The following is a 14,205-nucleotide window of genomic DNA, read 5'->3' as shown; positions in this document are numbered from 1 at the left end:
GAAAAATAAAATTAGCCAGATGTTGGTAATTTGATGAAGATGGATGCATTAAAGTTCATTGTGCTTTTTTCTCTACTTTTCTGTATGTTTGAACTTGTCCATTATTGAAAGCATAGAGAGGGAAAAAAAAGAATGTCATTCCATTTCTCTCAGCTTTTCCAATATGCAAGATCTAACTAAAAAAAATAAATAAATAATCTTGGGAGTTCCCGTCGTGGCGCAGTGGTTAACGAATCCGACTAAGAACCATGAAGTTGCAGGTTTGATCCCTGCCCTTGCTCAGTGGGTTAACGATCCGGCGTTGCCGTGAGTTGTGGTGTAGGTTGCAGATGCGGCTCGGATCCCGCGTTGCTGTGGCTCTGGCGTAGGCCAGTGGCTACAGCTCTGATTCGACCCCTAGCCTGGGAACCTCCATATGCTGCAGGAGCGGCCCAAGAAATAGCTAAAAAAAAAAAAAAAAAAAAAAAAAATCTTAAGGACTTTCCAGATTTTTAAGGTTAACTAACACACACATATTCTGAAGAGTTGATCTCTTCAGATAAGGGAATCTCTGAGCTTGCTGTGTTCTAAAGAATCATTAAGAGTAAAAGGAAAAAAAAAAAAAAAAAAAAAGGAGTTCCCGTCATGGCTCAGTGGTTAATGAATCCAACTAGGAACCATGAAGGTTGCAGGTTCGATCCCTGGCCTCTCTCAGTGGGTTAAGGATCCAGCATTGCCATGAGCTGTGGTGTAGGTCACAGACACAGCTCGGATCCTGCATTGCTGTGGCTCTGGCATAGGCCAGCAGCTGCAGCTCCGATTCGACCCCAGCCTGGGAACCTCCATATGCCACAGGCGCAGCCCTAGAAAAGACAAAAAAACAAACCAACAACAACAACAAAAAAAAAAAAAACAGTAAGAGGACATCACAGAAAAAGAAAGACAAATCCCACATGATATCACTTATGTCTGGAATCTAATACACAGCACAAATGAACCTTTCCACAGAAAAGAAAATCATAGACTTGGAGAACAGACTTGTGGCTGCAAAGGGGGTGGGGGAGGAAGCAGGTGGACAGGGAACTTGGGGTTAATAGACGAAGACTATTGCCTTTGGAATGGATAGGCAATGAGATCCTGCTGTGTAGCACTGGGAACTATATCTAGTCACTTATGATGGAGCATGATAATGTGAGAAAAAAGATTGTATACTTGTATGTGTAACTGGGTCACCACGCTTACAGTAGAAAATTGACAGAACACTATAAACCAGCTATAGTGAAAAAAATAAAAATCATTATATAAAGAAAAAAGAGTAAGGGAACACTATTCAGTCAGTGCCAAGTATAAAGCTATCACGGGCCTGCTTCAGGCTGACAAGTGAACATGCTTATTCAATGTACCTTGAACACGGGCAGCTTCTGCCTCTGCTGCTCTATAGAAAGGGCAGCATAAGGATTGTAAACAACAGTTGTTGCAGAGTTTTCAGCTAGACTCTGTCTCTCTTCAGAGATGCTGACACCCGGTCCCTCTGTACCTGAAACAGAAATTTCTTTTTTCAGATTCTCTGATATAACAAATAGGAAAATGTACAAAAGCTACAGATTCAGAGATGAAGATATAACAGAAGCAATGCATTTTATCACAAACACTAAGGGGTATTAAACTGTCATGTCAGGAAAGCATCTAGAAAAGTACCTCTGAGAATCCAGAAAATCCTCAGTGCAGTGTCAACCACGGAGACGGCAGTGCCACTGGGCCCTAAACTGGACACTCACACCTGTACATTACAGAGGACAATGTACTGAGTTCTGGCCACCATGCTGGTATTATTACCAAATTCTTAATAAAAGTGGTGGAAACCCAGTGGGAATCATTTCATTGAAGTGAGCAATGAATCCCACTACGATAGGATGGCCGACAGGAAGGCTCAGGGCCGACAGGAACCAGGAAATCAAATGCTGCCTGGCCTTTCTTCTTCTCTCTCTTCCCCTTTCAACAAGCTCCTTTCACTCCCTTAGGATGGCTTCGCTACAGGAGCTGCTGCCAGGGCAAAAGCTCTGGCTCGCAGTTCCTCCACCAATCACTCATTTACTCACCCGGCAAGGATGGACATGCAAGAGATACAGCAGTGAACAATACAGATGCAGGCCCTACACCCGTGCAGCTTGTTTCTTTTATTCTTCCTCCCAAAAGAACATAACTTAGAGCATGAAGTGGTAATGGAGAAAATTAAAGTCCCAGTGAGGGGGCCCGGGGGTCCCGGTGTGTGTGGTCCAAGTGAAAGGTGGGGACGGCTCTTCTCCCAGCTTAGGGCCAATGCCCAGCTGATCCAGTCCGCCACAGCCCTGGAGCGGGGTGGAAAAAAATGGCCACCCCTGTCTGAATCACCGAATTGGTGTGGCTGGGTGAGAAGTGCTGGTCTAAGAAGCGACTATGCTGAGCAGATTAAACACCAGATACCCATGTGGCTTCTTGGTAAGAACAAGGACAGACGAGGGCTGAGGATGGTGAAGAATAGGGCAGTCAGAGTCCACCAGGAAAAGCTGTTCAAGGTACTATGAATTTTGAGCCTGAAAAGGAAAATGCCTTAGGAGAAATATGGGTTCTAGTTTTGTGATCAGCCTCTGTAACTTTTCACGCCAAATTGTCTATGTAGCTCAACACAGAGCTCAGATTAATAATTATATGCTTGCTACAGGGTTCAGAATTCAACTCCACAGAAGGAAGATACCTCTAACAGAGCTGTTCAGCAGAGGGATATGCTGCCTTTGTGAATCAATAAAAAGCCTCGCTAGAAGACCACAGCCCTCTGTTAGGGGTGCTAGGGAGGTAATTACCCAATACTGTCATCGCCCAGGTTTTCGGAACTCAGAATCTGTGATGCTCTATGAACACAGAAACTTCGCAATAAGAATATTTAGCCCAGTGATTTATTCTTACATTTTTGAGGGGTCCCAGATCCCTCCAACAATCTAATAAGGCTACGAACTCCATCTCCTAAAAAATCCACCAGAAGGTAACGTATCAGACCACAAAATGCTGGCGGCCCACAGACCCCCCCCAGAGCTAAATTTAGAATCACTGCCATAGATCTCTGATCCTTTCTCCATTCGTTTCTAGGAACACAGCTGTGTTCCAAAAGTCTAAGATTGCCAAAAAAATCAGGTAAGTGGGGCACTGCTGTATTGTTTTTGCCAAAATGTTGACCTTCCTCTCAACAAGATAAAAGAACAGGACCTGGAATAAAGCCTGTGCTCAGATGGAAGTTTCATGTCTTATTAACTCTTTGTAATCGTCACTGAAGAAAACTATAGCTATTTTTGCCCTAAACTCCATCCTTTTCAAAACATTTTAAGCCTTTACAATGTGTCTAGAATATTCTAACATTGCGCCTGCAAGGTCTCTTGCTCATTCGCACACCAAGGTTTAATCCACCCAGGTGTCTCCCTAAGCGCCCCAGCCCTCCCATCTCTAACCTACAGCCAAGTCCACCTCAGGACATTACGAGAGCGTTTACAAGAACAGCTGCTCCCAAAAGCCTCCATTCAGCCAAACCAGGCCTGCTGCCCCACTAGAGAGACACCCCACAGCCCTTCCGGCTGCCTATGGTTTGCTTTTCCCTTGGGAACATTCTCAGTGCTCAAGGGAGTAACAAGCTTGTAATTCTTGCAAATCACAAAGACCTTCCTTTCTCCATCGATAAAACAGAACTGAGAACAGCCTTCCCGCTCCCCACCCCCAAAGCTGGCATTCTCTCTAAGCCAGTTTTTCAGTTTTGGCTTATGAAATTCATGTAGTGGGTCAAGACTAGCACTGTTCTTTTTTTTTGGCTTTTGAGGGCCACACCTGCGGCATGTGGAGGTTCCCAGGCCAGGGACTGAACTGGAGCTGTAGCCACTAGCCTACACCACAGCCACAGTAAAGCTGGATCCAATTCACATCTGTGACCTACACCACAGCTCATGGCAACACCAGATCCTTAACCCACTGAGTGAGGCAAGGAATCAAATTTGCATCCTCATGGACACCAGTCAGGTTCTTAACCCACTGAACCACAACAGGAACTCCAGTAAGTCAAAAGTCTTCTAAGCTATTGCTATAAAGTATCTGCCAGGCATGTGGCCAAATATAAATCTATCACTAAATACTTGTTGCAAGAATGAAGGAAAATGCCCAGGCCCTTCTGATCCACTTGTACTAGCAAATCAGGTCAAAGTTTTTCTACAAAAACCTCAGGCAGCTCATACAAAGATCTTCAGGCAGAGATCACAAACTGGTATCAAGATTACAAACTAGTGGAGTTTCGTCATGGTTCAGTGGTTAACAAATCCAACTAGGAACCATGAGGTTGCGGGTTCGATCCCTGGCCTTGATCAGTGGGTTAAGGATCCGGCACTGCCATGAGCTGTGGTGTAGGTTGCACAGGCAGCTCGGATCCCGAGTTGCTTCGGCTGTGGTGTAGGCCAGCAGCAACAGCTCCAATCAGACCCCTAGCCTGGACTTCTATATGCTGAGGGTGCGGCCCTAGAAAAGACAAAAAGACAAAAAAAAAAAAAAACATTATAAACTAGTTACTCTAGGTCCCCAAACACACCATCATTACAATGTCTGAAACAGTTCGTTAAAAACATGTAAAAAGTTCCCATTCTAATCTGGATACTGGGTTTAAAAAAAAAAAATCTGAGCCCCCATAACAACAATTAAATGGGACCAAGGAGAGCTTCCTGTTTGGATAGCCTACGCACACCCCAGCGCGAGTCACACAGTACACATCCATCAGCACATGCACACTCCATTCTGCCACCACTCTCACCAGTCCATGTTACTTCCACCCGGTAGCTTCCCTTAAACTGTCTGCAAAGCCCCTGTAGCCACCTGAGCTTGTGGCTCCCAGCCTATGGCATATGTTCCTCTAGCCTCACATCCCGGCCTCAATCACTTCCCTGACTTCCAGTGTGTATTTCCCATATCCTAGTTTCATACCTTCAGCTTCAGTTTCCTCATCTGTAAAACGAGAGCCATACCTCCGTCACAGAGTTATGGTGACTGCTTAGTAAGATGACATCCGTGAAAGTGACTAGTACAGTGTAAGGGCCCAGTAAGTGTGCACTAAATCCATTCCCATCTCGGGTAATGACAACACAGTTTACTTAGACCAGTGGTTCCCAAACTTTGATGAATGCTTGAATCACCTGGGGATCTTTAAAAAATACGATGCCGAGTTCCTAGCCCCTCCTGACTTCTGTGATTTATTGCCATGGAGTATGACTGAACAGCAGGAGTTTGAACAGCTTCCCAAATGATTCAATTATACAGCAAAATTTGAGAACCACTTACCTAGTCGCCAAACCCAGAAATGTGAGTCATTACTGACATTACCTTCCTCTACCTCTGCCTCTCACATGCCTCTCCAATAAGGTCCTTCCCAGACTTGCCAGAATTGAGGCTTTCAATATTTCCCACCGACTTTAGTAGCTCTTTCTCTTAAGGGTGTCCCTGACCCTAACTTCCTCCCCCAACCATTCTGCATGCCACTGCTGGAGTTATCTTCTGAAAATAAACCCCATCTTGGCATCCCCTGCTTAAATGCAATGAAATCCAAATTCTTTAACTTGCACAGAGACGTCTCACAATGAGGCCCCTACCTGTCTTGCTAGCTTTCGTTCCTGCCACACCCCAAAATATACCCTAACACTAAACACCACCACGCTACTCAATCATGTTGGTGTTTTGGACATCACTGAGGGGCCATCCCACTCTGCCATTGTTCATGCTACAGCCTTTGCCTAGCCCTCCATTCTCCCACTTCACAGGGGAACAAAGCCATTATCTGTGCTTCAACAATGACCTCAAAAATATCACTATCTTGATGGGGTATTTCTTACCAACACATTCAGCCTTTCCCTCTCTTCTATACTTCCATGTAATTAATAGTTAATATGCACGGAGTGCTGAGAGCTTGACATATATTCTCATTTAACCCTCAAAACAAACACTTGGGTAGGTGTTATGTCCAATGTGCAGATGGGGAAACTGATTTTTCCCAAATCACTAAGTTAGTAAGTGGTGGTCAGGATAGTCCCGACAGTAGGATCCTAGCAGCGCCCATCTTCCTTACCACCATCTCTTCTGCCTCATTTTAAAATCTCTTCAAAAGCATACCCAACTTTATAACTGAGAGAGAATATAAATCTTGAGAGCAGAGCAGAGTCCTGGTCATCCACATCTGTCTCTTGACAGCAAAGTTAGGTGTAGAACTTCAACAAATGAACTAAATGAGGGGACAGAACTCTTAATCTCAGTTCTTTAACCAAAAGAGTATCCTGGTCTATTTTCAATACATCATTTGGGCCTTTATTGTACTTAACACTTTGACCTCTTATTAAAGACCTGAAGAGATAAAATTGAGAGTATCTTACTATCTAATGGGACCTTAGTTTTGGCTGCAAATAAAACTCAGGACAGGTAATTGGCTGATGACTTGAAATGCTGAATCGTAAAATTGTGGTTCAGTGACAAACTACAGATTACAAAAAGAATTAACACATCCCTTGCTTGGGTTTATCTTTGGCATCAGCTACATGCACGGTCAGAATTTTAGGGACCCGCTCTAAAACCGCTCAAAAGCTTCCCTTATATTACCTTCTCTGTCTTATTTCATTTTTGCTGCAATATACTTTGCAGATCCAGACTGGCGAGGTGTTAAGTGGTAGGAAAAAAAAAACTGGTAACTGTTAAGAAACTTTTCTTCACAAGTATCTGATGGAAGGGGATGTAGGATCTGGCGTGTAAATATTCAGTAAAATCCTGATTAATGAGTAAATTCAAACAAAACAAGCAAAGCATCTTGTGGCTGAAATTGGTGTTAGCTTGCAAGAAGGGACGTGGGTGGCAGCCAATATGAAGGAGGGTATTCACTTCTGCCAGACACAGGGAGTGGTCAAGAATTACTCTAAAACAGAGTACTTTCCCTTTCAATGAACACTTTCTCTACATCAAACAACGCGTCGTGCTCGTTATCCCAGCCCACAAGTTAGTTGCTACTAGCCTGCCCATTTCACCGGTGAGGAGGCTAAGGTTAAGAAGTGCTAAACGACTTGCCCAAAGGTACTCTGCTACCCACAGCAAAGCTGAGAATTAGAACCAGGCAGTCTGATTTCATCACCTGAACTCCTAAACCCTGAGCAGCACTGCCTGTCCCACCCCAGCGTAGCCCCAGGGCGGTAACAGGACACGCGTGGGCGCTTTAGCGTTTCCCCATCTCACAAGTTGGGCAAGACAGGCATTAGGAGTGAGAAAAAGGAGGCCCAGGGAGGCCGAGAGACAGGAATGAGGTCACACAGAGGGTTCCTGCCCAAATTGGGCGCGTATCCTTGAACCCTCCCCGCCAACTCCGACCACTGTGGGCGCCTAAGCCACCTGGCCCACCAGCGCCGAGACGGCGGTGGCAAACCGCCACGTCGCCGAGGTCAGGCCTGCAAGCAAGTCCGCAGACCCCAGGACGCCAGCCGAGGGGCCAGGTCCAAATTCAGGCCTCCACATCTGCCCAGCGTTCAGTCAAGGGCCTTACCGGGTCGCCAGAACTTCACCGGTCCCACGGGCGCAGCCATGCTGGGGTGAAAGTTCACGAAGAAGGCTCCACCCCTCAGTCCCGCGCGAGCTCCGGAGGGGCCGGGGGGCGTGGCCCGCGAGGAGCCCGGGCCCGGGAGGTTCCGCGGTGTTACGGCCACGCCCCCCGTGACCACCGCCCCCTCCGAGTCACGTGACCTACGCTCCAGCACCGCCCCGAGCCCATGTGACCCGCCCCGCGGTATTAGGAAAAAGGGCGCGTTTCTCCGCCTCTTAAGCGTGGCGGGGCTGGGTCCTAAGTAGCATTTCTAGGGGTGTTGCATGGCCTTCTTGGAGGTAGCATACCGCCTGAGGGCGAGCTTTGGGAAGGGACTCTGGGCAGGAGAATTTCCCCCCGTAGCAGCAGACGATGGGCAAAGGAGCAGTGCGTCCCAAATTAAAGTTACAAGCTGTCAGAGTTGTACTGTTTCTTTTGGTCTACTCCAGATTTTCAAGTTAGAAAGTAATAATAGTAACTACCTCATGAGTTTGCTGGTTCAGAAAATATTGGGCGCCTGCTGTGCGCCCAGGTAATGCAGTTTCAGTCTCTTCTTTCACCGAGATTCTGCGGCGGGCGAGGGAGTGGGGTATAGCGGGAATGATAGTAAACGAATAAATGCTCGATGAACAGTAGTTTTTATTATCAGTAATTTGAACAGTGGCAACTGGAAGTCTTCAGAGGCCTTGATTGTAATGCTGAAGAGGGGGATGGGTTGAAATAAGAGAATTAGAATTGGGTAGATCGGTTAAGCTAGGGCACTAGCCTGGTATTTCCTCCAATTTTACTCTTTACGATTAAATGCTTGTTAAAAAAAATAGAGATTGTAAACCCCAATTCAAAGTCAGAATCTACAGGGATATGGTCTGGGAACCTGCATTTCAATAAGCTGCACAGATGAGTCCGGCAAACAGCTGGGAAAGATTCTACCAGTCCGAAAGAGAGCTAATAAGCTCAAATAGAAGAAAGGTTTAACAAGTAGGCAACTAATCAGTAAGAAGTGAGAGGCTTCCGAATCTATACATATTAGAGCTGTGAAGAAAATTCTGCATTCTTTGAGAGAAATGGCATACTCATGGAAAGTTCAAAGGAATTGGAGACAAATAGACATGATTTGGGTTTGTTTGTTTGTTTGTTTTTGTGGGCGGTTTTTTTGCTTTTTAGGGCCTCACCCGCAGCATATAAGTTCACAGGCTAGGGGTCCAATTGCAACTACAGCTGTTGGCCTATGCCACAGCCACAGCAATGCCAGATCCGAGCCACATCTGCAGACTGCGCCACGGTTCAATGCCAGATCCTTAACCCACTGAGGGAGGCCAGGGATCAAACCCACATCATCATGGATATGAGTCTGGCTCATTATCACTGAGCCACGGTAGGAACTCCCTGATTTGGAACCCTAACTTTGCCATTTCCTAGCTCCTAGTTGTCATCTAATCTTAGTTGTAAAATGAGGTTTAAAAAGTTTGTATTGAGATAATATATAAAGTGCTAACAGTGTAAGACATAGGCATTCAGTCAATATCATCTCTCAACTCAAATGGGGCAAATCCCGGGGGGGGGGCAGTTAGGAGTCAGAGTTTACATGTGTACACTTATTTTCCAAATATCTGCTTTGATTTATTTCCATAATAATGAAAATATTTCCGTGTATGATCATCTCTGCCTAGAACTCTCCATCCATCTTTTTTTTTTTTTTTCTGTCTTTTTGCCATTTCTTGGGCCCTTCCCACGGCATATGGAGGTTCCCAGGCTAGGGGTCGAATCAGAGCTGTAGCCGCCAGCCTATGCCAGAGCCACAGCAACGCGGGATCCAAGCCGCATCTGCAGCCTACACCACAGCTCGAGGCAACACCGCATCATCAACCCACTGAGCAAGGCCAGGGATCGAACCCGCAACCTCATGGTTCCTAGTCGGATTCGTTAACCACTGAGCCACCACGGGAACTCCTCAATTTTCTGCTGTACAGCATGGCGACCCAGTTACGCATATATGTATAGATTCTTTTTTCTCACATTATCATGCTCCATCATAAGTGACTAGACATAGTTACCAGTGCTGCACAGCAGTCAGTGAGCAAATTTAGTGTCAGAACTGAAACTAGAATTCAGGCTTTCTAATTCCCAGGTCAGTGGTTTTCAACCACATGGACCATCTAAACCCATTAGAGCTCAGCTTAGGTGAGAATTAGTTCATCTGCCTCAAAACCTTCTTGGGGCCCCATTGTCTCTAATGGGTTGTTCTATTTTCAAAGAGTTCTATTAGAGAAAACACCTAAGTAATAACCTAGATATTGGTTTTATTGCCACAAACGAGGGGTAGTCTCAATGGCTATCTTTCCTAATTAACTATTTTCAGAAAGAATGGCCTAAAATAACTACTCTAAAAAGTAAAACCTTTTTTTTTTTTTGGCCTTGAGAGATTCCTGGGCCAGGGATCAAACCCTCATCACAGCAGCGACCTGAGCCACTGCAGTGACAATGCTGGATACTTAGGCCCCTGTGCCACAAGAGAACTCCCCAAAACCAGTATTTCTTGAGACGGCATTCAGAACTTATTTAGTTTATTGCCAACAATTCCATGAAAGTTTTATCATTTTGATACTTAGATGTACATTTTTCAACTTCCAAATGACAATAGATTTTTCCACAAAGATATTCCTTAAAATGTTCCATAGATACATATAGAAGTTTTTCTCTCTCTGGTGGTTAACTGGTACTTCCTGCTTTGAAGTATTTCCAGTCCAACCATCTTGGCTATTTTAGAAGGCATAGGCTTTAGGAGTTTTCATTTTTGTATCAGTGAAGTCATTTGTTATTTTTAAATTTTTTTTTGGTTTTTAAGGACCACACCTGCGGCATATAGGAGTTCCCAGGCTAGGGGCCAAATCAGAGCTGCAGCTGCTGGCCTATGCCACAGCCACTGTAATGCCAGATCTGAGCTGTGTCTGTGACCTATGCCACAGCTCACAGCAACGACAGATCCTTAACCCACTGAGCAAGGCCAGGGATCGAACCCACATTCTCATGGATACTAGTCAGGTTCTTAACCTGCTGAGCCATAGTGGGAACTCCCAAGGCTTTTATGAATAAGTAATAGAGAACCCAACACATTCCCTCTTTAGCAAAAATGGCTCATGTAATCTAAAAAGTCCAAGAAGAGTTCTAATTTGAGACAAAGCTGCAGACACATAGGACATAATCAGGGCTTGATTCAGACCATAACATTCTGCCTTCTGCTGACCCAGTTGTCACATGGTAACGTCAGCTCAGCCACCACGTCTTCTCAGCATCAAGCCTCTTTCCAAAAATTCCTAGCAAGAGTATCTGGCTGGCCACATGTCCATCTCTGAATTAATCACTAGGGCCAGGAATTATGGCACACTGACTGGCTTAAACCTGGGTCATGGACTCCACCCCAAGTTAGGTGTGGTCAGCCTCACCAGAACCACCTGACCTGAGAGAAACAGAATGATTCCTCAGAGGGGTTTCTGAGTGAGGTTATCAGAGGTGGAATGAATGAAGCAAAAATGATAAGATAGGAGTTCCCGTTGTGGCTCAGTGGTTAACGAATCTGACTAGGAACCATGAGGTTGCGGGTTCCATCCCTGCCCTTGCTCAGTGGGTTAGGGATCCAGCGTTGCTGTGAGCTGTGGTATAGGTTGCAGACGTGGCTTGGATCCCATGTTGCTGTGTCTGTGGAGGAGGCCGGCAGCAACAGCTCTGATTAGACCCCTAGCCTGGGAATCTCCATGTGCCACTGAAGCGGCCCTAGAAAAGGCAAAAAAAAAATAATAATAATAATAATAAGATAGCCATGACATGACTCAGGTATTCATGTGCTAGAACTCTGGGCTTCTTAAGAAGAATCTTAATTGCCCTTGGGTCTCCTCCATGAAGCCAGATCAGAGAGAGCTATCCCCACAACCTGAAAAGAGGTAGTCCTTTGCAGAATTGCCTTTCCTTAATTGTACTGCAGTGGGATTTTCCACTGAGTCTAAGGTGTAGCCCTCTGCAACTTGTAACGTACATAAACCTGTCTGGTTTGTTCAGCTGCATACAGATGATCAGGGTTACACGGGTATCAGCATAAGCAAAAGTGTTTACTTGCTCCAAGGATTTGGGTACAGAGATGTGGAGAGGTCCACTAGGAAGAACTCAGCTAGCTTCCAGGGGTCTATCACGGCAGCCTGGGTATCTAAGGACTGGACCAGCTCGGGGGAGGGCCGCCTTAGGTCAGCTGGGTGCTTTCTAGATAGAATGACTGTATGCTTTATTGTTCCAACTGGGACACTTCAGAGCATGAAAGGGGGGAGTACACTGGCATAAACCGGACCTCTGCCAGGCAAACTGGGGTCTATTTCCAGGTGTGTGGCACCAGTGAGCCTTGAGAAACCACGCTTATATGAACATATTCATTGTAAGGTACATATTCCAGGCTTATGGAACACATCTGAATACCTCCAACTCATTTACAGCTTTAGACAACTGCCCTTGGGGAGTCCAGGGTCTGGGCACACGCCAGAACATCTGTCATTGTATTTGTTTACTTATTTATGTACTTATATTGTTTGGCAGCTCCCAAAGCATATGGAAGTCCCAGGGCCAGGGATCGAATCTGAGCCGCAGCTGTGACCTAAGCCACAGCTGCAGCAAAGCTGGATCCCTAACCCACTGCACCACCTTGGGACCTCCTGTCATTTTGTCTATTACCAGAACACGTCATAGTATCGCTTCTATAAGAGGATCCTTGCGAGAAATTCTTACCTGAGCTTAGTACCAAGAATTGTTCTTTTTATACCTGGACTTGCTTTAATCTTATGGATATTAGAATGGTGGATCTGACCAAATTTTTTTTTTGGTTTTTTGGTGGGTTTTTTTTTTTTTTTTTCTTGCTTTTTAGGGCCCAGCCCGTGGCATATGGAGGTTCCCGGGCTAGGGATCTAATCAGAGCTACAGCTGCTGGCCTACACCACAGCCACAGTAACGCAGGATCCGAGCCGCATCTGTGACCCACACCACAGCTCACGACACCAGATTCTTAACCCACTGAGTGAGGCCAGAGACCGAACCCTTAATCTCATGGTTCCCAGTCAGATTCTTTTCTGCTGTGCCACAGTGGGAACTCCCTGACCAGGTTTTTCTTTCTGCCTTGGCTATTGAGAAGCTTAAAGTGTGTGGCCTGCCCGAAGTAAGCGTGCTGGTCACGGTGGCATGCAGAGAGCCTCCCTCCCGACTCCTCTTTGTATCCCCACCCTCAGGTTTCTTTCATGTAACTTTTCACTTCAGTGACCTTACATCTTAGGTTTTCTTGTTAGTGGCTCTACGTTTCCCACGTAAAGATCAATATTCCCCGACCCAACTGCCTGCAGACATGGGGTGGCCATCTCTTCAGGTGACCCCTTCAGTTTTTTCAGACAATGTCGACCCTACCATTTAATGGGGTTGATCTGGAAATTGTATGGCTACTTCAAACAAATCATCAGGGAGGAAATGGGATGGCCGTGTCTGGACACTGACTAGTTGATGATATTAAAAGGCGTTTTTATCAAAGTTGTCTAGGTATGGTCAAGATATTATAGTTACGTTTTTAATCTTTTAGTATATGTGTGTGTGTGTGTGTGTGTGTGTGTATAGAGAGAGAAATATTTATAGCCAGCCTGTAATGACCAAGTCTGACATTAAACAGATAAGGAAATAGAATGCTCTCCCAGGGAAGGGTAACACATATTTGAACCAAATACTCTGGAATAGTCACTCTCCCCTTCCCTGGAAGTGGGGCCAATACATTAACATTTTATTTTATTTTATTTTATTGATTTTTATGGCCACACCCGTGGCATATGGAGGTTCCCAGGCTAGGGGGCGAATCAGAGCTGCAGCTGCCGCCCTACCCCAGAACCACAGCAACACCAGATCCGAGGCGTGTCTTCGATCTACACCACAGCTCACGTCAGCGCAGGATCCTTAACCCACTGAGCAAGGCCAGGGATCGAACCCACAACCTCATGGGTCCTAGTCGGTTTTGTTTCTGCTGCAACACAACAGGAACTCTGCTAAGTCAGCATTTTAAACAAAGACCCCGGCTGACTACTGCAGGTGGTCCTCGGGACTCACCTTGAGAAACTCTGCCCTGTAATGACATTCTTTCCACACTCAGGCACCAGAAAAGTTTTGCTTATGCCGAGAGCCCAAGCCATTTTCTTAGGATTCCATATACGTCTTGTTCTTACTACTAATTACTGGCAACACGTTCAGGGAATAATGGTTTTGCGTCTTATTTCACAAAAAGAGGACTCTGTAGTTGAGTAAGTTTGTGATAGGCCATATACCTGCCCCCTCTGAGAGAGTTACGGTGATAATCACTTCATTCAAAAGTCTGAGCAGTCTTGCAATAAAGAATCCTGTTCAGGAGTTCCCGTTGTGGCTCAGTGGTTAACGAATCCGACTAGAAACCATGAAGTTGTGGGTTCGGTCCCTGGCCTTGCTCAGTGGGTTAAGGATCCGGCTTTGCCGTGAGCTGTGGTGCAGGCCACAGATGAGGCTCGGATCCAGTGTTGCTGTGGCCCTGGTGTAGGCCCGGGGCTATCTCTCCAATTAGACCCCTAGCCTGGGAA

The 14,205-nt window shown here is 45.8% G+C and overlaps 1 protein-coding gene across 8 annotated transcripts in view; it reads right to left on the bottom strand.

Moving 5' to 3' along the window:
• DHX35 (DEAH-box helicase 35) overlaps positions 1-7,621 on the bottom strand; it is a 193,604-nt gene extending 185,983 nt beyond the window's left edge. For all 8 annotated transcript variants that reach the window (XR_014832319.1, XR_002340163.2, XR_014832322.1 and 5 more), the window contains exons 1-2: positions 7,553-7,621; positions 1,383-1,516 (exon numbers count right to left, since the gene is read on the bottom strand). Coding sequence is in view for 3 of the 8 variants with exons in the window: in XM_001929022.7 (XP_001929057.3) it covers positions 1,383-1,516; positions 7,553-7,592 (174 nt within the window). In the remaining 5 variants the exon portion in view is untranslated. The remainder of the gene's footprint in view (positions 1-1,382; positions 1,517-7,552) is intronic.
• Positions 7,622-14,205: the final 6,584 nt, after the last annotated feature.

This window comes from Sus scrofa, chromosome 17 (assembly GCF_054392235.1).
Source record: "Sus scrofa isolate SSC_HxYL_T2T_F1_AM1 chromosome 17, Sscrofa_HxYL_maternal_Yorkshire_Landrace_v2.0, whole genome shotgun sequence".
NCBI lineage: Eukaryota > Metazoa > Chordata > Mammalia > Artiodactyla > Suidae > Sus > Sus scrofa.
The sequence above is the reverse complement of the archived record's forward strand: the minus strand, read 5'-3'. Positions and strand labels throughout refer to the sequence as shown.